Source organism: Peromyscus leucopus, chromosome 2 (assembly GCF_004664715.2).
Source record: "Peromyscus leucopus breed LL Stock chromosome 2, UCI_PerLeu_2.1, whole genome shotgun sequence".
NCBI classification, from domain to species: domain Eukaryota; kingdom Metazoa; phylum Chordata; class Mammalia; order Rodentia; family Cricetidae; genus Peromyscus; species Peromyscus leucopus.
The window spans coordinates 142193937-142218668 of NC_051064.1; the positions used below are offsets into that span (position 1 = coordinate 142193937).

At 51.4% G+C, this 24732-nt stretch overlaps 2 protein-coding genes across 3 annotated transcripts in view; one reads left to right on the forward strand and one right to left on the reverse strand.

Moving 5' to 3' along the window:
• Necap2 (NECAP endocytosis associated 2) overlaps nt 1-24732 on the reverse strand; it is a 74768-nt gene that overhangs the window by 24203 nt on the left and 25833 nt on the right. The window lies entirely within an intron of this gene.
• Nucleotides 1025-22160, forward strand: Spata21 (spermatogenesis associated 21). 2 transcript variants are annotated; one of them, XM_028880702.2, is made up of 15 exons: nt 1026-1276; nt 1580-1712; nt 2908-3037; nt 4710-4858; nt 5908-6094; nt 7623-7894; nt 9031-9079; nt 13183-13640; nt 14131-14219; nt 15572-15709; nt 16999-17070; nt 17181-17298; nt 20550-20728; nt 21312-21495; nt 21984-22160. In XM_028880702.2, the coding sequence occupies exons 3-15, from the start codon at nt 2912-2914 to the stop codon at nt 22039-22041; spliced, it is 2079 nt and encodes a 692-aa protein (XP_028736535.1). In that variant the 5' UTR covers nt 1026-1276; nt 1580-1712; nt 2908-2911; the 3' UTR covers nt 22042-22160. The 2 variants fall into 2 exon arrangements, 1 of the variants encoding a protein (XP_028736535.1); XR_005090950.1 differs by lacking the exon at nt 20550-20728 and having other exon boundaries at nt 1025-1276.

The window sequence follows — 24732 nt, forward strand, 5'->3', positions numbered from 1 at the left end:
GCATAAGAGATGGAGAGGGGCTGGAGAGAGAGAGGGCTGGAGAGAGAGAGGGCTGGAGAGAGAGAGAGAGGCTGGAGAGAGAGAGAGAGGCTGGAGAGAGAGGGGCTGGAGAGAGAGAGAGCTGGAGAGAGAGAGGCTGGAGAGAGAGGGGCTGGAGAGAGGGGCTGGAGAGAGAGAGAGCTGGAGAGAGAGAGAGCTGGAGAGAGAGAGGGGGGCTGGAGAGAGAGAGGGGGGCTGGAGAGAGAGAGGGGGCTGGAGAGAGGACTCAGCGGCAGCTAACAACACCGGCTGCCATTGCAGGGGCTCAGGTTCAGCTCCCCGCACCCACACAGCTCCCAGCCACCTGCACTCCAGCTCCGGGGCTTCGGTGCCCTCTTTCAGTCTCTTAACATCTGCATTCACACACACACACACACACACACACACACACACACACACACGCACACGCACACGCACACGCAACTCAACAATACATTTTTTAAAAAGGCAAGCCTCATTCAGATGCTTGCCATCACATAGATGAACCATGAGAACACTAGGTTGCATGAGCATGTTTCTGTAAAAATTCCAGAACGGCAAATTCACAGCACCGGAAAGATAGCTGCCAACGGCATATATATATTTTATTGTGTGTGTGTGTGTGTGTGTGTGTGTGTGTGTGTGTGTGTGTGTTGACTCAGCACACTGAGCCATCTTGCCAGCCTGATAGGTGGACTTTCAATAATCATACTGTATGGTATGTGAGGTAAAGCTCAAAGAAAGTTGCTCACCAAAAATGGGGTCATGTGCTCTGAAAGGAGAAAGAGGCCTGTCCTCGCCACCCCCACCCCTGTTCTGTCCCTGGAGTCTGTGCCCCTCGGCCTGGCCAGAGGTTCTCTTCCTTGACTTCTCTGCCGGCTAGCTACAGACGAGCCTAGTCTTCCTTGGGGACCTCTGTCCCCTTAAGACTGTGGTCTGTGGAACACTAAGACCTGAAGATTCTGGGGTTGACATGGAGACAGTGAACAAAGAGGGGTGTGTCTTAGAGCCTGTGGAGATTTTTCTCAGAAGGGTCAAGCCCCCTCTGGAGCAGGACAGCTCCAGAGAGGAGGGATGGTTAGGGGATCCTTAATGGGAAAGAGGTGGGGGGAAGTGATAAACCACAGGGGAAGGAAGGGAAACTTGGCCACAGCCACAACTTCTGGTGCCATTTGAGAGCCTGGGTCGCAGAGGAGCTGGCATTTCCCACCTGGGTCGCAGAGGAGCTGGGGTCCAGGGTCTGGCTCACTGTGGGGAGGTAGGTGAGAAAACAGAAGGGGCTTGAAGGGGCAAGAGGAGAAAGCTGGGGTCTGGGTCAGCCGAAATTATCTGTATCCCTGGGGTGGGGGTCACCCAGGGTGTCCCCAAGGCCTGGCACATAAGTGGTACAGGTGATTGCCCTTAAACGGTAAATAAGGGGCCCATGCTTCCAAGAGGCAGGCCAATCCTGTGAGGAGTTGAACAGATCTGGGTCTTAATCCAGTTCCTTGGAGATGAGCCATGTGGTGTTGGGCAAGATGTTGGGCGACTCTGAGCTACTGTTTTGTTTTCTATACAACAGGAAGGTCTGAGCCCATACCTCACAGGGCCGTGAAGAGAATACAGCGTAAGAACATCCAGCAGCGAGAGGTCATTCTGTGGACAGTAGCTGGCCTACTGTGACTTAGAAGGGGAAAGCCTCGGAGATCCTCCAGGTCACGGGCTCTCCTTGGAAGGCTTTGGGGATCGGGGGGTATTGACCTCTGAAAACTGGTGAATGTGAGAAGCAGCCAAGATGTTGCCATAGAAATAGAGCTGATGTTGCTCTGAAGGAGCCTGGGCTGGGGAGATGGCTCGGTCAGTAGACAGCTTGCTTTGTAAGCACGAGGCCCTGAGTTCAGTTACCCAAACCCCTGTCTTGTTTTGTTTGTTAAAAGGGGGTGGGGACATGGGGAAGTCAGAGCGATGGCTAAGTGGTTAGAACACTGTGTCTTCCTGAGCAGAGGACCCGGGTATAATTCCCAGCACCCACATGGTGCCACAACCACTTATAATTCCAATTCCAGGGAGATTTGACACCCTCTGCCCTCTCTGGGAGCCTGCATGCACATGGAGAACATAAACTCACACAGGCGTGTACACACACACACACACACACACACACACACACACACACACACGTAAATAAAAATGAATAAATTTTAAACAACAAAGCCAGGCTTAAGTCCTACACCCTTGAGATGCCATCGTTGGAGCAGCAGAGACAGGCAGGACCCCTGAGGCTTGCTGGCCAGTTAGTCTAGCTCACTCACAAGTTCCAGGCCAATGAGGGACCTGGACTCATAGGCCTGGGCTACCACCCCCGGGTTTATGTGCGGCTTGTGTAGGTAGGCTAGGCTAGGCAAGCACACTCCCAATTTAGCTACACTCTAGCCCCCAATGGGCTCCCTTTTAAATGTACATACACTGGTGTTTTAAAGGCTCTGAGATGTCCTACAAGACCCTGAATGTTTCATTTTGATGAAGCCAGCATTCCATTTCCTCTAGATACTTAGGCAGGCTTGAGGATGGAGCAGGACTGCGCTGTGGCGGAGAGGCAAAGACCTGACGTTTGTACCAGTCATAGGTCCGGGCCAGCTCTAGACCTTGGGCATGTTTCCTGAGCCTCTTCCTCAGGCTCACTGGGAGCATTAAAGAATCAGATGAGCTCCTGCTACATAGACTGGCTCCTAGTTAAGCACAGGCTCCTTCTTGACAGCCTGGCCCCGCTTCTCCAAGTCCAGACAGGCTCATCCCAGGCTCCAGGTGTAGCAGAGACGCAGCAATGGGGTTTCGGGGCTGGTGGGAGCTGGGCTGGATTTCTCCTTGGTGACAGCAGCTGATGCCCCTTGGGAATCTTGCTTGCTCCAGAACAATGGAAAATAAAAACACCCAGATACACCCAGAGAACAAGGAGGAGACTCCAGCGGTCCAACCAAGTCCTGGCCTGAGTTCCACCACAAAGAAGACTGATTTGGAGTCCACTGTGTCAGTCAGTCAGGTGGGCGGGCCTTCACTTCCAGTTCCGATCGCCATTCCCATGGCTGGTCTCTTCCCCCACCCCCCACCCACCCCTTTTTTGTTTGTTTTTGTTTTTTGTTTTTTTTTTTTTTTTTTTTTTTTTTTAAAAAAAAAAACAGCCCTGGCTGTGCTGGAACTATCTCTCTGTAGACCAGGCTGGCCTCGAACACAGAGATCCTCATGCCTCTGTTTCCCAAGTGTTGGGATTAAAGACATGAAGCACCCCATCGAGCATTTCTTAGTCAGGCTGACAACTGCGGCTGACCACAAGTCCCCCTCGGTGGACACCTGACACTCAAGCATGCTCCTAACCCAGATCAATCCACCACCTCCTGACAAAGCCACCATATTAATATTCCAGCAAGAGAAGAATCCATTAGGGGAGGCCGAGCCCTCATGATCTGGTCGCTTTCCTTAAAACAACCAGCTGGTAACCAGGCCCTCAATATGTGAGTCTGTGAGGGACCTTTCACACATGCTTAGTCTTCTAACGGCAAACTGGGCAAACCTTCTGGACCTCCTTTGCCACCTCCTATTCATTTTCTCAGCAAGTGGACGCTGGGTCTCAATCCTGCTACTTAATTAGCTCTGTGACCTCAGGGCATCTCTGGACCCCTTTCAGCCTTGTGTGTGTGTGTGTGTGTGTGTGTGTGTGTGTGTGTGTGTGTGTGTGTTGTGTGTGTCATGGTAAGGATTACCTGGGTTAAGTGTGTTGAGGCTCTGGCTTGTGGTAGGTACCCACTAGAATTGGCTCTCATCAGAATCTTCTGTTAAAAAACAAACGTCACCCGTCAGTTAGTGAGCTACACAGTGTTTGCTGGCTTCTGAGGCTAGCAGCCATGTTGGGTTAAGGTCCACCCTACTGGCAACTGACGGCCAAGGTGGAGATTAAAAATAAAAATCCAGGGGTGGGCCATGGTGGAACACACCTGTTGCCTTAGGATTCAGGCTGATGCAGAAAGATGTCAAGTTCAAAGCCAGCCTAGGCTATATACCACCACAACCACAATCTCAAAAAAAAAACAAAACTAAAAACTGCCGGGTGGTGGTGGCACACGCCTTTGATCCCAGCACTCAGGAGGCAGAAGCAGGCAAATTTCTGAGTTCGAGGCCAGCCTGGTCTACAAGAGCAAGTTCCAGGACAGCCAAGGCTACACAGAGAAACCCTGTCTTAAAACAACAAATAAACAAACAAAACCTAAAAACCAGCGTCGGGGCTATGGGATGATGGTACTGTTTGGAAGGCATCGCTCCTTGCCCACTGGCATTCTCCCAGGCAGTTCTCAACATAATTGGCTCATTTTCTGGTTGATCTCCAGTTTTATGCCAGAGTTCATAATGCTAAGAAGCAGGGCCAGGCCCACCACCTATCTCCAGGCCACCACTTGCTCTTTCTCTTCACCTCTCTCCAGCTCTCTCTCTCTCTCTCTCTCTCTCTCTCTCTCTCTCTCTCCCTCTCTCTTCTCTCTCCTCTCTCCTCTCTCTCTCTCTCTCTCTCTCTCACACACACACACACACACACACACACACACACACACACACACCCTGACACAGGCAAACACAGGAAGATGGGCAAGGAGGAGCAGGAGAAGGGCCCCAGCACCTGGCTCTAGCTCAGCCTTTGAACCAGCTCAGACACATCTCTATTTCAGGCTGGGCTTGCAGATGCCGAAGAAAAGGACAACGAAAAGCAGCCTGTAGCTCCCAGAGAACCAAAGAGGGAGCTCCAACACACAGGATCATCCCAAGAGGGGCCAGGGGAACTTGAAACCCAGGAGCAGAGGCCCTCATCAAGACCTGAGTGAGTTGTGGGGGCCATGTATAAATATCATAATGAAACCCATTATAACAAACATATACTAATGGAAACATTTGAGGCCAGCCTGATCTACAGAGTGAGTTCCAGGAGAGGTGCAAAGCTACACAGAGAACCCTGTCTTGAAAAACCAAAAAAAAAAAAAAAAAAAAAAAAGAAAGAAAGAAAGAAAAGAAAGTGTGCATATGAAGGCTTTCTTAGCATGTTAATTATGCACCATGAACATGTAGACTCTGAAGTCATGTGACAGGGGGTCATCCATAAGAAAAAGCCTCAAGAAGAAAGCCCCAAGCGGTGGCACGCACCTGTGACCCCAGCACGAGGGGCTAAGGCAGGCAGAAGGGCTAAGCGGTTTGAAGCCAGCCTAGGTGACAGAGCAAAACCCTGTCTAAGGACGGGAGGGAAGAAAGGAGAAGAAAAGGGGTGAAGAAGAGAAACTCAGATTAAAGAGTCTAGAGACAGGTTCCAATCCTGACGATATCTTTAGCTTTATGACCCTGGGCTCAAGTCTCTCAACCTTCCTGAATCCCAATTCTTTCTGATTGTTGTTGTTGTTGTTGTGGTGGTAGTGTGTGTTTCTAGCAATTGAACCCAGGGCCTTGTGCATGCCAGCAAGTATTATACCAATGAACTATATCCCCAGCCCAACATAAAGTCCTTTCCCTTCTTCTCTCAATGGTAGTGAGAGAGCCAACACAGGGTCCCGTGCAGCCCAGGCTGGCTTTGAACTTACTATGCGGCTACGACTGATCTTCAACGCCTGATACTCCCCTCTCCACCTCCTTAGTACTGGGGTTACAGGTGTGCACCACCAGCACCCCCTTCTCTTTCTGGAAGAACAGCACTAACGGGTTAGACTCTAACCATTTCACCATTCACATCAAGGTGTCTGGGACTTGGGGTGTGTACCAGTCCTTCATTTATTCTCCCAGGCAATAAGTATGCACCCCTAAGATCCCTAGTCCTGGATAGGTGTTCTGGGAGAGCAGCACCCAGGTTGGAATGAAGTGTCTGTTGTTCATTCTCTCTACAAGGAATCAGTCATCTTGGACAACTGAGGAAGGGCCGAGGGATCTGCAAGCCGGCCAGGAACAAGCCCAGCCTGACGGGGAGTGTGTGACCTCTGAAGAGCAGCCACAGCCAACCATGGAGACCAAGGACCAGCAGGAGAGATGGCAGAGCACCGAGACCAAAGAGATTCATCCCACTGAGAGCTGCCAGGTAGCCCTGGGAGATCGGGAGGAAGGGGGCGCAAAGGGTCCCCTATGCTCCCAACACAGACGTGGCTGTCTTGGTAGAGGCCGTATACTGGAGCTGGCAGACACTTAGTCTCTGTGGGTCCCTGGGTGGTTCTGGGGTTGATATCCAAGTGTTCTTCAGGTCTTTACAGAGAGGCCCTCTGGGTGTCTTGGGGACAGGGTGGGGGTTAGGATTGTGTGACATGATGGGAGGTGCTGAGTTTAAGAGATTGCTGTAACACCTCCCACCACATGGTCACTGAACCTTTGCAAGACGTGCTGGCCTTTCCAAAATTTTTACTGGAACAGATTTTTCATTCTTTAATTTTTCTCATTTCTACATTCATTTACAAAAGAAAATAATGTAACATAGACCAATACAACATTCTTGGTTTTTCTTTTTATTTATTTTTTTTTTAATTTTTTTTTTCTGAAACAGGGTTTCTCTGTGTAGCCCTGGCTTTCCTGGATCTGGCTCTGTAGACCAGGTTGGCTTCAGACTCACAGAGATCCACCTGCCTCAGCTCCTGAGTGCTGGGATTAAAGGCATGTCTTCTTTATTTTTCTTCATATTGAAGCCTAGCCCTAATCCCAAATCAGCATCATCTTTCTTCTTCTCTTTTTTTTTTTTTTTTTAAAGATGGGGTCAAACCGGGTGGTGGCGGCACACACCTTTAATCCCAGCACTTGGGAGACAGAGACAGGGGGATCTCTGAGTTTGAGGCTAACCTGGTCTACATAGTGAGTTCTAGGATAGCCAGGGTTACATAGAGAGACCCTTTCTCAAAGCAAGAACAAAACAAAATCAAAATATATATGTATGCATATATATATATATACATATATGTTATGATACAAAACACACACACACACACACACACACACACACACACGTATAAAATCAGGGGCTGGAGAGATAGCTCAGAAGTTAAGAGCACTTGCGGCGGCGGTGGTAGTGCATGCCTTCAATCCCAGCACTCAGGAGGCAGAGGCAGGAGGATCTCTGTGAGTTTGAGGTTAGCCTGGTCTACAGAGTGAGTTCCAGGACAGCCAGGGCTATACAGAGAAACCCTGTCTCAAAAAAAAAAAAAAAAAAAAAAAAAAGAGGAGCACTGGCTGCTCTTCCAGATGACTCATAACCACCTGTAACTCTAGGATCCAATGTCATCTTCTGGCCTCCAAGTACACAGACATACATTCACACAGGCATATACACATAAATAAAAATACATCTTTAGGCCAGGTGGCGGTGGAGCACACCTTTAATCCCAGCACTTAGGAGGCAGAGGCAGGAGGATCTCTGTGAGTTTGAGGCCAGCCTGATCTACAGAGCGAGGTGCAGGACAGCCAGGGCTACACAGAGTAACCCTGTCTCAAACCACCTCCCCCCAAAAATCTTTAGAAAAAAAAAACTATATAATAATAGAAGAAGTGTGTGGAGTTCTGTCCTTTGAAACTTCCCTTAGGAAGTCAGAAGTAGCTCTTCTAAGGCCATCTTCTTAATTTCCTAGGCTCTGAATCTCCTCACTCAGGGCAACACGGATCAACATTTGGAAAAGCCATGCACCTCAGACAGCAGGAGTCAGCCACTAGAGGATGACCCCCTCAGGGAAGCAGGCCCATCAGAGGTCAGGTCACAGGAGCCCATGCCAACACCCAGCCCAGGGACACACAAGAACAGCTCCCAGGAGGCAGTGCCCCCAAAACCCACGGCAACTGCAGAAGAAAAAAAGGCCCCTCCCATCTTGAGATCTGCACCAGGACCTCGAACACACAAAGAGGGGTAAGTCATCACCCAGGGCCACCTCTGCCCTGCTCACTGCTCCTGCTACCTACGGGTGGCTCTTCTGCTAAGTAACGTTGTAGACAGGGCCAGGGAGTTAGCTCGGTTGGTAAAGGGTCGACTCTGCAAGCCTGAGGACCTGAGATTAATTTCCCAGATAAAAAAACTGGGCACAGAGGCACGTGCTTGTCATCCCAGCACTAAAGAGATTGCAACAGGTGGATCCTGGGACCATGACGGGCCAGCTAGCCTAGCCAGCTCTAGGCCAATGAGAGGCCATGTCTCAAAACAACATGGAGGCTGAGGGGATGGTTCAGTGGGTAAAGGTGCTTGCTGCTAACCTGAAGACTTAAGTTCAATCCTCAGGGACTCCGTTGTCCTCTGACCTCCACACTTGTGCTGTGGAATGCACATACACACACACTCACATACACACGATAACAAATAACTGGGTCAGTGAGATGGCTCAGCAGGTAAAGGGGCTTGCTACCAAGCCTGGTGACCTGAATTTGATACCCCACGGATTGTCCTGATTTCCACATGGGTGCTAACATAAAATGAATAAACACATGTAATTTTCTTTTTTTTTTTTTTATTTTCTATTTTTCAGTACAGGGTTTCTCTGTGTAGCCTTGGCTATCCTGGAACTCATCCTGTAGACCAGGTTGGCCTCGAACTCACAGAGATCCATCTGCCTCTGCCCCTCTCCTAGAGTTACAGACAGCTGTGAACTGCCATGTGGGTGCTGGGAATCAAACCCCGATCCTCTGGAAGAGTAGCCAGTGCTCTTAACTGCTGAGCCATCTCTCCAGCCCCAAACAAACGTAATTTTAAAAAACGACAAGTATAAAACAGTGTGGTGTTTTTCATGTTTCTGGCCCACTGAAGCGCCTTGGTTAAGTCACATGCTGATAGGCCTCAATGTCCCCTCTCTTTGATCTGAGGGTCTGTCTGTGTGCAGGTAAGACAATGAGGGGGACACTGGGGTGAAAGCAGAGGGGTGAGGCAAGGGTAGCAGGACTGAGTGTGCTGAGGGTTCGAGGTCAGTGTAAGGGGCAAGCCCTGACCTGAGACCCTGCTCCCCCCCCCCCGCCCCCCCCCCCCCCCCCCCCCCCGGGTGTTTCTTCTCTGTTTAGAGGTGAAGCTGTAGAGACCAAGGCGGCACCAAGGCCTCTTCCTCCACCAGTGAGTAGAGTCAGTGGGGATGGGGGAGATCGGAGAAGGGGAATGGGGGTGGGGTCTGGGGGTAAAATGGTGGAAACAAACACTTCCAGGCAAACTGGGGCGCGTATTGGTGCAAACCCGGGCATGTGCTATGTGTGTGTCTGATTTATAGCTCATCCTTTCTAACTTTTAAAAGATTACATGTACTGTGGTGTGTGCATAGGTGTGCCACATGTCCCATGCCACAGGAGAGGAGGGTCTCTCCTTCCACCATGTGGACCCTGGGGACCCAACTCAGGTCAGGGTTGGTGGCAAGTGCCTCTCCCAACTGAGCCATCTCAAAAGTCAAATGGTGGGTTTTTGAGCAGGGTCTCCTGTAACCCAAGCTGGCCTAAAACTCCCTATGTAGCGAGAATGATTTCCAAATCTTAACCCCTCTGGTCTCTGCTTCCCAGAAGCTGGGAGTGTGTGTGTGTGTGTGCTGCTGGGCCCAGTGTGTCTGCTTTGGATGGACAGTCAAAAACGGATCACACTCAGGAGCCCTCGAGTCCATCCCAGGGCTGCTCCTCATCAGCACAGATTCCTTCTGCCCTTTGCCCTCAGTTCCCATCCACAGCTTCTCCCGAATATCTGCTGGCTTCCAGCCAGCCCCACGCCACCAGCTCTGCCACTTTCTGGTCTCTGAGTTGATGGTACAAGCTTAGAATTCCCAGCCTGCCATCATCCTTCAGCCCTCACTACACCTGCCTATCTTCAAACCACATCCCCAGCCACACCCCAGCCCTGAACATTCCAGCCGAGCACACTGTAATGCACAGGCTTGCCGCTTACTTCTCTTTGAAGTGACCATATGTGTAATTTACTTAGCTGATGCCTAGCAACGTCACCCTCTACCTCCACCCCACCGTGTCCTTGCAGCCTCCAACAAGTGCCACTGTAGAAAATAGTATGAAAAGTATGAAAAGACCCAGCCTTGGGGCTGGGAAGATGGCTCAGTGGTTAAGAGCACTGTCTGCTCTTCCAGAGGACCTGGGTTCAATTCCCAGCACTCACATGGCAGTCACAACTGTCTGTAACTCCAGGATCCAATACCTTCACACAGATATTCATGAAGCCAAAAACACCAATGAACACAAAATAAAAATAAATTATTTTAAAAAAAGAAAGAAAAGATCCAGTCTCAGCCAGGCCTTTAATCCCAGCACTTGGGATATAGAGGCAAGTGGATCTCTGTGAGTTCAAGGCCAGCCTTGTCTACAGATAAAAGTTCCAGGACATACAGGGATACACAGAAACCCTGTCTCAAAAAAAAAAAAGAAAGAAAGAAAGAAAGAAAAGGAAGAAAGAGAGAGAGGAAGAAAGAAAGAAAGAGAGAGAGAGAGAAAGAAAGAGAAAGAAAGAAGGAAGAAAGCAAGAGCCACAAAGTTGGGAGGGATGAGGCTCAGTTGATAGTTCGCTTGGCACACACTCCTAGACTGGATCCCCACACTTCACAAACCAGGCATGGTGATTCATGCCTGTAATACCAGCACTGGGGAGCCTGCTGAAGGAAGAGGAGAAGTTCAAGGTCATTCTCATCTATAAAGTGTGTGCTGGGGAGAAATGGTTCCGCAGGTAAAAGCCCTTGCCAACAAACCGGACAACCTTAGTTCCAGCAGAGGGACCCACAGGTTGGAAGGGGAGAGCCAACTATTTGTCCCCTGGCTTTCACTTGGACACCATGGCACCTGACCTGCTTCGTGTGAATACATAATACAGACAAATAATTGTACATGTAGCCTGGTGTAGTGGCGGCGCACGTACACCTTTAATCCCAGCACTCAAGAGGCAGAGACAGGCAGATAACAGAATTCAAGGACAGCCTAGTCTACAAAGAGAGTTTGAGACCAATCATGGCTACACAGTGAGATCATGTCTCAAAATCAATTCATTAAGTAAATACATGTAATTAAAAGAAAAGGCCAGAAGGATGCATTAGCATGACTTTAAGTTCAACCCCCAGGATTCACACGGTGGAAGGAGACAGCTGACCCCCAAGTTGTCCTCTGACCTCTGATGGCACATACATGTCCGTTCGCACCTTCCACACACACAGCTCAGGGCACCCGGACCTCAGGGCTCTCCCCGCTTCACAGCTGGCCTCCCAGCCCCCCTCCCTGGCTCCTCTCCTCTCTCCTCTCTCCCAGGGAGGAGGACTGCATCCAGTCCCTCTGCTCACTCCCAGATCCGAATCTCCATGCCAGACTCAGTCTTGAAACTCTCAGCTCATATACCCAACTTGCAGATGGAGCGAGTTCACTCCTCAGACTATAGGCCAGGGCAGAGTCTTGTACCTCCCCCCCCACACACACACACTGCAGTTGTTTGGTTTTGTTTTACTCTTGGGGGACCCACCACCCAGCTCCCAAATAAATAGAGGAGGCTCATTCTTACTTATGAATGCCCAACCTTAGCTTGGCTTGTTTCTAGCCAGCCTTTCTAACTTTAATTATCCATTTCTCTTATTACATTTTGCCTCTGGGCTTTATCCTTTCTTTATTCTATATATCTTTCCTTCTTACTCCGTGGCTGGCTGTATGGCTAGTGGCTAGCACATGGGATCCTCTTTTTCCCCCTTTCCTGCTCCTCGCTGGAGCCTAGATTTCTCCTCTTATTTATTCTCTCTGCCTGCCAGCCCCACCTATCCCTCTCCTGCCTCCCTATTGGCCACTCAGCTCTTTATTAGACCAATCAGGTGTTTTAGATGGGCACAGTAACACAGCTTTACAGAGTTAAACAAATGCAACATAAAAGAATGCAACACATCTTTGCACCTTAAACAAATATTCCACAGCATAAACAAATGCAACACATCTTAAACTAATATCCCACAATGCCCCCTTTCCCACCCAATCCTGGCCCAGTCTTTGCCTCAGCAAAGCCCCTCTCCCCCAGCCCTTCACTCAGAACTTATGAGTCAGCTCAAAATGGCTCTTATTCCTCTTATCTCTGTACAACCCCTTCACACTCAGTGCATCAGCAATCCCTCTCAGCCCTACAAAGTCATTTCTGAATCCATCCCTTCCCAAGCCCCATCATCCAGTCCAAGCTTTTCCCTTGTAGAGTAAGTCCCCAAATCACCCAAACACATAGGCTCCATGTCTAGCTACTCCGGTGTGATTTCTATCCTGTAGGTATGCCAAGCTGATTTCCCTCAGGACCTTCGCACATGCTGCTCCATATGCCTGTCTCCCCATAGATGCTGCCCTGACTAATTCCTCCAAGTCGTTTAGGCTTCAATTGAATGTCACCCTCTCAGCAAAGTTTTTCCCTGACCACCCAATCTCAATATCCCATCAGCCATTGCTACTCTATCACAAATATCCTATTTTGCTGTCTTTGTAGTACTTTGGGGGGGGGGCACAGTGTTTGCCTGAATATATGCCTGTGCAGCACATGTATGCAGTTCTCAAGGAAGCCAGAAGAGGGCGAGAGATCCCCTGGTGCTAAAGTTACGGATTAAGAGCCTCCAGGTGGGAGCTGGGATTAAAAGTGAGCTTTAAAGCACTGTGCCCAGCTTTGCTTTGCTTTTACAAAAGGAAGCTGGTGGGGGGTGGGGGTGGGGTGGGGATGCACCTCAGAGGTGCAAGTGCTTCTGTTATCAGTGAGGCCTCAGGTTCGATCCTTAGCACCAAGAAAAAAGATGCTGATGGAGAAAGGCTGGTCTGAAGCAGGTAGGCTGACCCAGTAATGGTAGGCATGGCAGATCTAGGCATGGCTCTCTCTATGGAATGAATGAGGAACAGTATCTGGAGTGTCCATTATGTGCTGGAGACATCTGTGTTAAAACAGGCATCAGGAGTGAGGCAAGGTCACTGCCAGCTTCTCTGCCAGCTGTGTGGGCAGCGATGGAGGAAATTGGCTCACTCAGGAACATAGCTTGCAGGTGGGAGGAGGTGAGTCATTTGTGGACCCAGAACACCACCTGGTCCTGGGTTGGTACATGGGAATTTGAAGTACCTCCTCCACGGCTTTGGAGAGGAAAGGAGAGTTTGAGCATTCCCAGAAGCTCTGCAGGAGGCTAGAAGCTCTGTAGGTCAGTCTGACTGGCTGGAGATATCCCACATGCCCTCCCCTGCCCTTAGGAGTTAAGAGACATTGTGGAGAAGAAGGAGCCGGGCCAAGGGCAGAAGCACCGACACCAGGCTTCGGCAGCTGCAGGCACCCAGGGCCCTGGGAACTCTCGTCGGGGCTTCATGAAGTGCCTACTGGAGGTGGAGGAGCAGGAGGAAGCCACCCATCGGAAGACTTTAAAAACCCGGACTCTGACAACCCGGAGGTCCCCCAGGACCCTGACTTCTGTCTCCACCTCAGGCCCCATCAGCAGCTCAGTCCCAACCTTGCCTCTGACCCTGCTTGAGCCCTCCACCTCAGCTCCAGCTACTGTCCCACTGTGGGCCAGACCACCAGCCCATGGGCAAGCCCCTGCCTCTGTGGGATCCCCTGGCTCAGTCCTGTCAGCCCCCACCCAGGACCTGAGCTGGAGATGGCCAGAGTTCTTACCCCAGAGCAATGAGAGAAACCTGAACTATGCCAAGACACGGTAGGAACCACCTCCACTAGCCCACCATCTCGACAGGGCCCCCACACTTCCAGTCTGTTTCCAGTGTGGACCCTCTGGTCCTTGTCCCTGCTCAGTCCCTCATGAGCCCCCCTCTCCCCTTAGTCTCCTTTCTGTGCTTCTCAGCAGGGGTCCCCCAAGTTTCAGGCCCCTTTTCCACTCCCTCCCCTCCTCCTTTTCTTCCTGATACTGGAGGTAGAAGCCAGGGGTTCACACACACTAGACACTCTACCCTGTACTGTACCCCTAGTCTCCCTACCACCACCAAATGAACCCCTGTGGCTCTGCCTCACTCCCTTGGGTCGGTCTCTCCTGTTACTTGTGGCTTCTCACCACCAGAGTCCCCCAGGGAAGTTTCCCTAACCTCTGCTGCCCCGGCTTCCTCTCCCCTGACCTTGGGTAGCCTTGGCAGGGCAGGGGCAAAGGCAGGCAGGAGGTGGTGGTAAACTGTCCTGGACCCATTGTCCTGCAGGCAGGAGCCAGAAGAGCATGGCCTCTTCAAACTGTATCAGAGCTGGGAGGAGCGGTCTGAGGAGCACCTCACCCTGAAGCAAGAGGAAGGTGAGCACCTCACACCATTGCCCTGCTGGTGCACTGTCCCATCACACCAAGCAGCGTCCCCAGCAGGGGGTCAATTGTGACTTGGCCTAGGACACAGAAGAGGAGGTGGGCCACCTCCCCCACCCCACCAGTCCTCTTTAGAGGCAGCTTGGAGGGGAGACAGGGCCCCCAGGAACTCTACCTGTAGCTGGAGGGCTTCTCTCCAGGTTCCCCAAGCCCCGCAGTCCCACAATCCACTTATAAAATAATCACTCAGACGCTTATATCATTTATAAACTGTATGGCCGTGGCAGGCTTCCTGCTAACTGTTCTTTTATCTTAAATTAACCCATTTTTATAAATCTATACCTTGCCACGTGGCTGGTGGCTTACCAGAGTCTCTACATGCTGCTTATCCTCTCCTCCTTCTTCCTGTTTCCCCAATTCTCCTCTCTCTTTGTCCCGCCTATACTTCCTGCCTGCTCACTGGCCATCAGTGTTTTATTTATATAGAGTGATATCCACAGCATCTACCCATCCTAGACAATCCCTCCCCATTTAACAAGGCCACCAGCCCCGAACAAGTCCTTACTTCCTATCCCACCCTACCCCACTCACAAAACTGCACAGTGCTGAACTCCTACCCCGGGAGAGGCCTCTACGGTCCTTGGGGATGCCCCCTGACCCTACTTTCTCATGCTGGGTTGGCTCTAGAAGAATGGATGAGTACTGATGTGGGATATTTGATCAGACTGTGAACCTTGAGATTGTGTTAATTAAATAAAATCAACCTTGGGTCAAGAGGTGGAGCCAGCAACTAGTTAATAGCAAGTAGCCATAGAGAAAGAATATTAGTTAATAGCAAGTAGCCATAGAGAAAGGGAGTAAGAGGGAGTTTGGAAAATGGATAGAGAAATGCACAGGAAGTAGTGAGGAGGGACTTTGGAACTTGGAAGGTTTGGGATGATGAAAGAGACACTCTCTTGCTGAGATGCCAGCTAAGGAGAAAAAGGCCAGCTGGTTGCTCCTCAGCCTCTCTGAGCTAGCAGGTTTTCACCCCAGCATCTGACTCCCGAGTCTGCTGGTAAAATCATAAGATTGAGATTTAGTTTAAAAACAACAGTTTTCAACTGCTTCACACTCCTTCCTAAGGTCTAGAACCTTCTCGATCACAGTGGCTTCTTTCCTCGGATTTTCCAGGATGCTTTCACTGCCCCAAGGGAATAAAAGAGAGTAATATTGCTGGATACCTATGTCCTCCTCATGACATGCACACACACGCACAAAGCACACCACACTTATTACACACACCACATGCCACACAGAAGAAGAAACGCAGGCGTGTCCCACTTATCACCCGTCTCCCTTGACAGCCTTCCGCAGCTACTTTGAGATCTTCAACGGCCCTGGCGAGGTTGATGCGCGAAGCCTCAAGAACATCTTGCTCCTAATCGGCTTCACCCTTACCCCAAGCCAGGTGGAAGAAGCCCTGATGAGTGCCGATGTCAATGGTGAGCAAGGGGGTCTTCCCTGAGCCCCACATAGGGGCTGCACCCACATGTGGGCTCCTTGCTGGAAGGATCTCTGCTTGGTGTAAAGCTCTGGGTCAGAGAGTCCAGTGTCCCTAACATCTGAACCCATTGTGTCTGCATTTTTTCTTCCACCCTGGGTCTCACGAAGACTATAGCAAGCTGGCCCTGGTTCTGGAAGTTAATGTTCCCTGAACCACTGTGCAGTGCCACCTTCTGGGGATCCAGAGGTGACCAGGACCTACCTCCTGACCAATGGTGTAGGTAACCTCAGGAGCCTCTACACATTAAGTATTCCTCCATGACCCTTGATTTCTTTTATCAGCCTTATGACTTTGGTCAAGTCACTACAGTTTGCTAGGCCTCAGTTTCTCTGTCTATAAAATGGAGCTATTAGCAGCAACCTCCTCATCAAGTTCTGTAAGATAAAATAGGGTGAGCCAGGCAAGGGTGGGACAGAGCAGCTGTTAGCATTACCTATGCAATAAGTATGGAATGCCTTCTGTAGGTGTTCCTGTGCAAGGGACCAAGACACAGGAGCCCTGCTGTCCTCAAGGGTGCCCAGGCAGTTCAAGCCACAGGGCAAGGGTTGACACAGAAGTTAAGCAAAACACATGGAAACAACAGTTACAGCAGCTTGGAAGATGGGGGTCAGGAAGGAAGGCTTCCTGGAGGAGGTGCCACTCAAGCCAAATGATACCAAATCAAACAGGAGTCAGGCAAAGAGAAGGAAGCAGCAGTCCCTGAGACGTGGGCACAAGGCACTTGCAGATGGTGGGGTGTCTGTAATTCTAGTTCCAGGGAACCCAACACCCATGGCAAACACCAATGCACATAAAATAAAAATAAAAGTACAGGTCCAGTAGTTTCTTATATTCCTTGGCAAGGTCTTGTGTAGCTCAGGCTGGAATGGAGCTGGCTATGTAGCCGAGGATGACCCTGAAGTATTAACCTCCCTCCCTGCACCTCCAGGTTTACGTGGTACGGGGGAACCGAACCCTGCATTTTGTGCATGCTAGGCAAACACTCTACCAACGGAGCTACAAGCCATGTCCTGGCCCAATAGTTTCTAACCAGAAGATTGTAATTTTTGGCTTCCCCTGTGCACATTTTGTGCGGATTCAGTGCTGCCATTACAATCTGCCCCCCCCCCCGGCGGGGGTGTGTGTGTGGCACACGATAACATGGGACACCAGGGCCTACCCCTGGCTTGCAGTACCTGGGCCTGCTGCAGAGGGCCCGTTCACCCTGTTATCTCTCTGACACTGCAGGAGATGGTCATGTGGATTTCAAAGACTTCTTGGCAGTGATGACAGACACGAAACGCTTCCTCTGCTCTGTGGGTAAGCAGGGGTCAGCCCAGGGCAGTCAGACTGGAAGCAGGATCTGGAGGCTGATGGGCTACATCAGAGGCCACCTAAGAGTAATGGCCGCCACTATTCCGTGTCCCCAGAACAGGATGTCCTGATGGATATGTCGCCCCCGAACCCCTACACACTGTTCTTTGAGATCCTCTCTCTGCTGGTGGAAATGCTGGCCCTGCCGGAGGTGGCCCTAGAGGAGATCACGAAGTAAGAGGGGCTGTCTTGCTGAGGGTGGGGCACGTAGACAGAAGTGGCAGGTAGTGCTTCAGCAGCTCAAGATGGTGGAAGGTTAAGACTCTCAGTTGCAACTGAAAGAAACCTCCAATTAGGCTGCCGTAAGCAGAAGAGGAACGCACCGTTCAAATAATCAGCTAGGGCCTCAGGAATGGCTGGATCCAGGAAACTGGGTGATAGCAGTCAGGTTTTATTGCTCCACCTCTCCATCTCAAGGTGCTGGCTTCAAGCTCAGCCAGGCTCTCCCAGTGGGAAGGGTTCAGCAGTTTCAGCAGGACGACAGTGATCCTTCCTGAAGCACTTGAACACTCTTAGAAAAGGAATCTTGCGCTGGGAGGTGGTAGCGCACACCTTTAATCCCAGCACTCGGGAGGCAGAGGCAGACGGATCTCTGTGAGTTCAAGGCCAGCCTGGGCTACAGAGTGAGTTCCAGGACAGGCTCCAAAGCTACACAGAGAAACCCTATCTTGAAAAACAAACAAACAAAAAACAAAGAAGGAATCTTGCAGGAAGGGTGATGGGCAGGTAGTGGGCAGCCCAGGAAGAAATGACTACAGGCTACATGATCGCTCTCAGGCTAAAAGCTATGGGTGGAGTTGGAAGGCTCAGCTGATCTCTGAACCTCGCCCTCTCCTTTCCTGTCCTGAATGAGCATATTTTAATACTTGCTGGGTCATATGGTAATTTATTTTTAGCCTTTTGAGCATTCTCCACACTGATTTCCAGAGTGGCCGCACCAGTTTTCAGTCCCACCATTGGGTGAGGACTCCCCTTTCCACCCGTCCTAGCCAGCATCTGTTGCCAGCTGTTTCTTGATCTTCACCATTCTGACTAGGGCTAAAATGAAATTTCAAAGTTGCTTCAAAGTGAGTTTCTCTTAATTGCTGCTGCTGGATACACTTTGAGGTCTTTCTTAGCCATTTGTATTTCTTTTGAGGACTGTTTACATCCTGAGCCTGGTTTTTAATTGGATGGTTTGTTTTCTTGACTTTTTGTTTGGTTTGGTTTTTCGAGACAAGGTTTCTCTCCATAGCCCTGGCTGCCCTGGAACTCGCTTTAGAGACCAGGCTGGCCTCGAACTCAGAGATCCACCTGCCTCTGCCCCCTGAGTGCTGGGATTAAAGGTGTGCATCACCCCCACCCGGCTTATGAGTTTTCTGTATATTCTGGATATCACTCCTTGGCAGATGAATACAGCGGACACAGATTCTCTCCCGCTCTGCAGGTTTCCTCCTCCCTCACTGTCCCTCACCTGTGCAGAGGAGCTAGCCAGGGTTACAGCACTGGCATAAGACATCACGGCGGCCCACATCTTTCTTTGTATACACAGACAGGGCTGTCATAGGTTTAACCCATGGTGTCAGCTAATGTCACTCATTTTTTTAGAAAACATCTACCAAATACCAGAGGATAAATAACCACGATTCTTCCTCCTGTTTCCTTCCACCCCCTGGAGACAGGGTCTCATGTAGTCCAGGATGGCAATCCTCCTGTCTCAGATCCCCAAACTCTTGGATTACCCCTCCTTCCTCTGTGGTCCCCCCTTCCCTTTCACTCCATCACTGAGCTATACAACGAAACAAAACAAAAACAAAAAGAGAGAGTGGGCCCCAGGGTAAGACGGGAGAGTTAAGTCCTTCCTTTTTTGTGATAGGATCTGTGTTATCCCAGGTGAGCTGGGACCCGAGATCCTCCGGCTTCATCCTCAAGCATTAGTTATAGGCACACTTCACTGTGCCCAGCTCCCAAAGGCCAATCGTTTTAAGCTGGCCGAGTGTGGCAGTCCACGTTTTTAACCCCAGTCCTCAGGCCATCCTTGGCAATGAAGGCCGAAGGCTCTTCCCCCAGACAGCGGCTGGGTTTGCTCCCTGCCTTATCCAGAGCTCGCCAGGAGCAGACAGTCCCTTGTCACGTCCGTCCCATTCCTTCCCTTCCCTTCGAGCGCCCATCACTCCTGACACAGAATCTTTACATCTGAGTATGGTCTGACTCTGCCATCCTGTGTCCAGGTAGCTGACTCAGAGGCAGAGGGAAGGAAGGGAAGGGGTGGGTGGCAGAGGAGAGACAACACTAGGAAGTGTCACTGAGCTGCACACCCCCTGGATCTGAAGAACTGAGTGGTGGCTTGGGAAGAGAGAGAAATGCCATTGGTGGCCCTCGGTGTTTAATTCCTTTGCACCTCTGGGTTCCATGTGTCAAAAGCAGCGTGCGGCAGCCTGAGGTAAACCTTGTAAACAGTCACCCCTACGGAAGTGAGTGGTGCACTAGGGCTGGAGTGAGAGGCCAGGCTAACACAAACACATGGTCCTTGTGTGCGGCAGCCCTTCACTACTGCAGGCCAGCAGAAACCATTACCACAATCTGCTGCTGTATGCACTTAATAAGGGAAAAGGCAAGTGATGAGTTAAAAAGGGCAACATGAGTGGGGCATGGCAGCTCATGCATGTAATGTCAGCATGGAGGAGGCAAGAGGTCAAAGGATCACCAGGAATATGAGGCCAACCTGGGCTACAGCCAGTTCCAGCACAGCCAAGTGATATAGCAAGACCGGCTTCCAAATAGAAATAAAAAGCAAGCAAGCAAGCTTGGGGTGGGAGCCTGGCCAGTATGCAAGGAAGACAGCAGACTTAAGCTACAGGTTAGAGGTGCAGCCAGCTGCATGGCTGGGTTTGTTGTTTCAAGACAAGGACTTCGAGCATCCCAGGATGGCCTAGAACTCACCATGTGGCCAAGGATGGCTGAGAACCCTGAGTGAGCCTCCTCCCACTCAGAGGATTACAGGCACGGGTCACCAAGCTCAGTGGGGCAGTTTACCAAGGCTTCCTGCCTGCTAGGCAAGCACTCTAGCAACCAAGCCACACCCCCAGGTCTGCTCAGCTGGTTTACAAGCGGAAATGTATCTAAGCAAAAATATAAGCAACAGTAACAGTTAAAACATACCAATCTCTATGTGGCTGGTGCCCAGGTGGGTCTCATGTCATGTACAATCCTCCAGCACATGCACATTCGGCCCCCATCTTAGCAGTGTGGGGGAAATCTGAAGCTCAGAAGTCACGTGACTCGCAGCAACAGGGTAGACAGAACCATTTCCTTTTATTTCCTAAGGGGTCTCCTGACCCCCTAGGCTTCAGTCCCGCCACACAACTGGCCAGCCAGAACGGTGGGCAGGAGGATGGGGGGAGTTAACCACAGCTAGGCTGAGCTGCCGGGTGGTGCTTCCTCAGCTACTACCAGAAGAAGCTGAAGGAAGGCACCTCCAAGACCCGAGAGACAGAATCGAATATGGGCGGGCTGCGATCAAGGAAGAAGCTTCCTTACAATGCTCAGCAGCAAGCAGACAGCTTGGAGGTGCCAGAACGAAGGGTCCTCAGGATCCTGGGCCGGCTGAAGCAGCAGAACTATGGTAAGGGCCAGTGAGTAGCCCGGGCTGGCAAACACATCCCTGTCCACGTGGCCAGATCCCCTAGATGAAGCCCAGGGCTTAGCTGTGGCAACCATTACCAAATAGGGCTGGTCCACATCACACAACATCCAGCTCCATGCTTTAGCCTCGACCTTCCCACCTTCTCGCTAAGCCAAGGCTGTCCCCAGAACTACTGTGTGAGAGCCCACCAGAGTCAGTTCCAATGCAAGGCTCTTTGTAGATGTGCCCTCCAACCACCCCACTCGACAGAAATGGCAACCAGGGCTATGTCAGTGACTTCCAGCTAGAATGCTGCTAAGGGCAGTTTGCACTCAGGTTCACCCCAAATTGTGTGCTTGGGCAAGCTTCTCTTTAAGGTATGGCGAGCCTTTACTCTATGCTCAGCCTTCAGCATCGTAACACATCATCCCTGTCATCTGTGTGCTGGGTACCAATCCCCTCTCCATCTTGGAGGCTCAGACTTTAAGCGTTGGCCCAAATTCAACTCTGCTTTTCATGTGGCAAACCCAGAGTTTCACTGGGCTGGCCATGCTCCCAATTCTCTTGTTCCTGCCTATCCCAGCTGCCAATCTGCAGAGCCCCTATGCCCAGGTGCCCTGCATTCCACTCTGCCCGAGGCTGGAGAAGAAGACGGTCCGTCGAAAGCAGGGTAGCCATAACCATCCTGTGCTGGATCAGTGTGTCTCTACAAGCTTGGGCCCTGACCTCCATGGCCTCCTCTTTCAGTCAGGACAGCAAGGAAGCAGGTGAGTGCTGAGGCCGGGGCCTCTCAGCCCACTTATTATCTAGAAGAGGCCCCTGGGGAATCCATCTCTCTACGAGGCGATGCTGGGAAACTGCTCCCACCTATCCAGGGAGGACAGACGCACTGAGAGGGCAGCGAAGAAAGCAACCTTTGCTGAAGCCTGTGTACCAGAAACAAGTTCACAGGAGCCTAAGCATTAAGCAGTCCTGAGCCTATCATCCTTCTTAGGACAGTGTTGCTCCCCATTTCTCAAGCATGGGAACCCCTTGGCTTTGCTCCAAATGATAAGAAGCTTAGAAAATAGGAAGGGGATGTCCCCTTCCGAGTCCCCAGGACTTGGGATCAGCCCCCCACAAGCCCAACTTCCGGCTCCACTGTTTCTAGAAGCCACCTCTGCCCCGAGTACATGAAATGGTTTGTGAACCTGGCAGGACTCTGGGAAAGGGCCAAATATGATGCTCTATCTTTCTGTCCACCTCTCCTCCCCAGGGAACACAACTCTGACAGCAGAAAGTGGCTTAGCTCCGTGCCAGCCCGAACCCACTGATCATCTGGAATCCTGGCTCCAGAAGTTCAAGGCTTAAAGACAGCTGGGCCGTGGGGCAGGGCCTGGCTTTGGGAGTTTGCTTTCATGGCCTGGTAAGCCAATAAACACCAAGAACTTCAGTCTCTGTATCTGATGTCAGTGAAGGCCACCAATTTTCACCACCCTGTATGACTTATAGAGCTCCAGCATGCCCCCAGGTTTGAGTCTGAGGCAGGACTCACTGAAACTCTGTCTGGGGGAGTTGGGGCTTCCTACTGCAGCTGCCCGTCTCCCCACTCAAGACTTGGGAGCCCTACAGTGGCGGGCTTAAGCCAAGTACCCCAGAAAGCCTCAGCCTCTGAAAGCAGCTGGCCTCTGAAGAGCAGGAACCTCCCCCCCCCCCCAGGGCTAGACAAGCAACCACAGTTATGATAGGAAGCCAGAAATGAGGACAAATGTCTGACAAGTTTAAAACATGTATTTAAAATACAATTTATAAAATGCTTAATCTGCCGACTCAGGAGCCCGAGGTGGGGTTAGGGTGGGGAGCTGCCCGCTACACCAGCAGAGCGAGACTGCAGGGTGCGGCCCTCCCTCCAGTCCCTTCTGTACAGATGCCCAAGGGTCCCCCTGGGGTCATGTGACCAGAAGCAGGACCCCAGAGGTTTTCTTGAGTCTCTGCTCACCAGGGAGACTGGATGCAGCCCTGCCGGCCCATCCCTGAGCAGAGCACCCCCAGATGGGGCAGAGCAGGGTATGGCAGGGCAGGACAGGGCTGGGCGGGACAGGTGGGCTCTGGAAGGGGCTGATGGCAGCAGATAGGGTGTTGCCTCCTGCCTGCAGGTGGGGAGCACCCTGATTGAGGGGACTGAGAGGGCTGGTCACCAGACCTGGACCCCCAGCTCCTTTGGTTATAGGCTGACATCAGAGTAGTGGCTCATGGGAAGCGGTTAGCTGGAAGGGCTGAGGCCTGGCTCCTGGGGTCCAGGAAGAGCTGGGGGAAGGGACAGTACCATGAAGGCAGACAAAGGGGCAGCAGCCTCAGGTCCTGCCCCTCAGCCCCCTGGGGATTTCCAAGCCAAAGCCTGCAACTTACTTAGACAGAAAGAAAGAAAGAAAAAGGGGAAAAAAAAGCACTTATGGAGTTATAGACAACTACAGAAAAAAAGGGAGGGGGGAGAAAACACACACACACATACACACAAAAAAAAAAAAACAAACCCACAAACACACACAAACTCCAAACCGTTTCCCACGCCCCCCACCTCCCCCAATACCAGTCTGTTTCCTTCTTTCTTTCTTTCTTTCCTCTCTCTCATTGCGCCAGCCACCTCTCCATCTAGGAGGCCAAAAGCAAGACTGCTTGCTGGTGGGGAGGCACTCGTACTCTGCGGGCAGGGCCGCCTTTGGCCAGAGTGAGACAGGAGAGCCACCCTGCCAGCTCTCAACATACAGACACCAGCTGCCCTTAGCTCCTACTAGAGGGGCAGGGCAAGCAGGGTTTCTGCATCCTTCTCCAAAGAAAGGACAGTCTGTCCTCCAACCAGAAACCACTAGCCCCTGTGGGTGGGCCCTAGACTACAAGCTAGCGGCCAACTCCCTTCCTACCCACTCCTGGGGTGGCCAACCCTGTCGTTGAGGCTCTACTCCAGCTCGCTCACAGAAGCCCCTGGTTTCAGGTAGGTCTAGGGCTGTGTTATGGAAGAGACTCTTCTTAAGGGGAAGATGCTGTGGGCCATTGCTACAGGGCATAAGCCAGGGGGACCAAAGGTGGTGGGATCCTGCAAAACTCAGCTCATCACCTTGGCCACCACAGCTGCCCTAATCCCACACCACACCACCCACTCCCAAACCTGTGTGCTGGCCAGGAGAGGGGAGGCCGTCAGGCTGGCTGAGGGATAAGGCGAAGTGCATGAAAGACTACGAAGCCTGAGAGCACCCAGTGGGATACAGCTGCCCTCTCAAGCCTCTCCCCATCAGGAGCCAAAGCCAATCTCCAGGCTTGGGGACAGAAATGGCCTTCATACCAGCCTCGTTCTGATAAGAAGGGATAAGGGCAGCCAAGGCCTCTGAGAAACCTGTCGACCATCTGCCTCTGCAATGCCAAGTTTTTCTTCTTCCAACTCTCCTCCAACTGCTCTATTCCTACGGTACTCATTTCACCCGGGAAATGTACCAGGTATAGTTTCTGAGCCAGGGCCATCAACAAATGTGGCACGCCACGGGTCCTTAAGCGTTCCAGTCTTGCTGGAAGGGACAGGCCTACCTATCTTCTGACCAGAGCAGCAAAGGCCTGGAGTTGTGAGCCAGACTCTGCTGGGCTGTGCTGACCGCAAACACTGGACAAGTGCCACCACTGCCTGCTTCTGAGCCCGGAGTGCGCTCTCCTCCCCGACGCACCCTGCCCTGCCTGCCTCTAGAAACAGCAAACCCGGCTGGTAGGGAGCCACCCTGAGGGGTGTGGGAAGGGGGAGTCTGTCACTGTCCCCATCTCCCACAATACTAGAGGTGAGGTTGGCACCCTCCCCCAGGCTCTGAGCTGTCTCTAGGCAACTCAGCTGGGACTCAGCTGGAGGAAGTGGTGCAGGCACAGTGCTCATCTACAGGGGCTCCAGAGCCCCGCCTTTTCTGGGCGGCAGTAGGAAGACAGAAGCTAAGCTCACCAAAATCCTATTGGTTAATGTTTCCAGCAGATTTCCTAGAAACATCTTT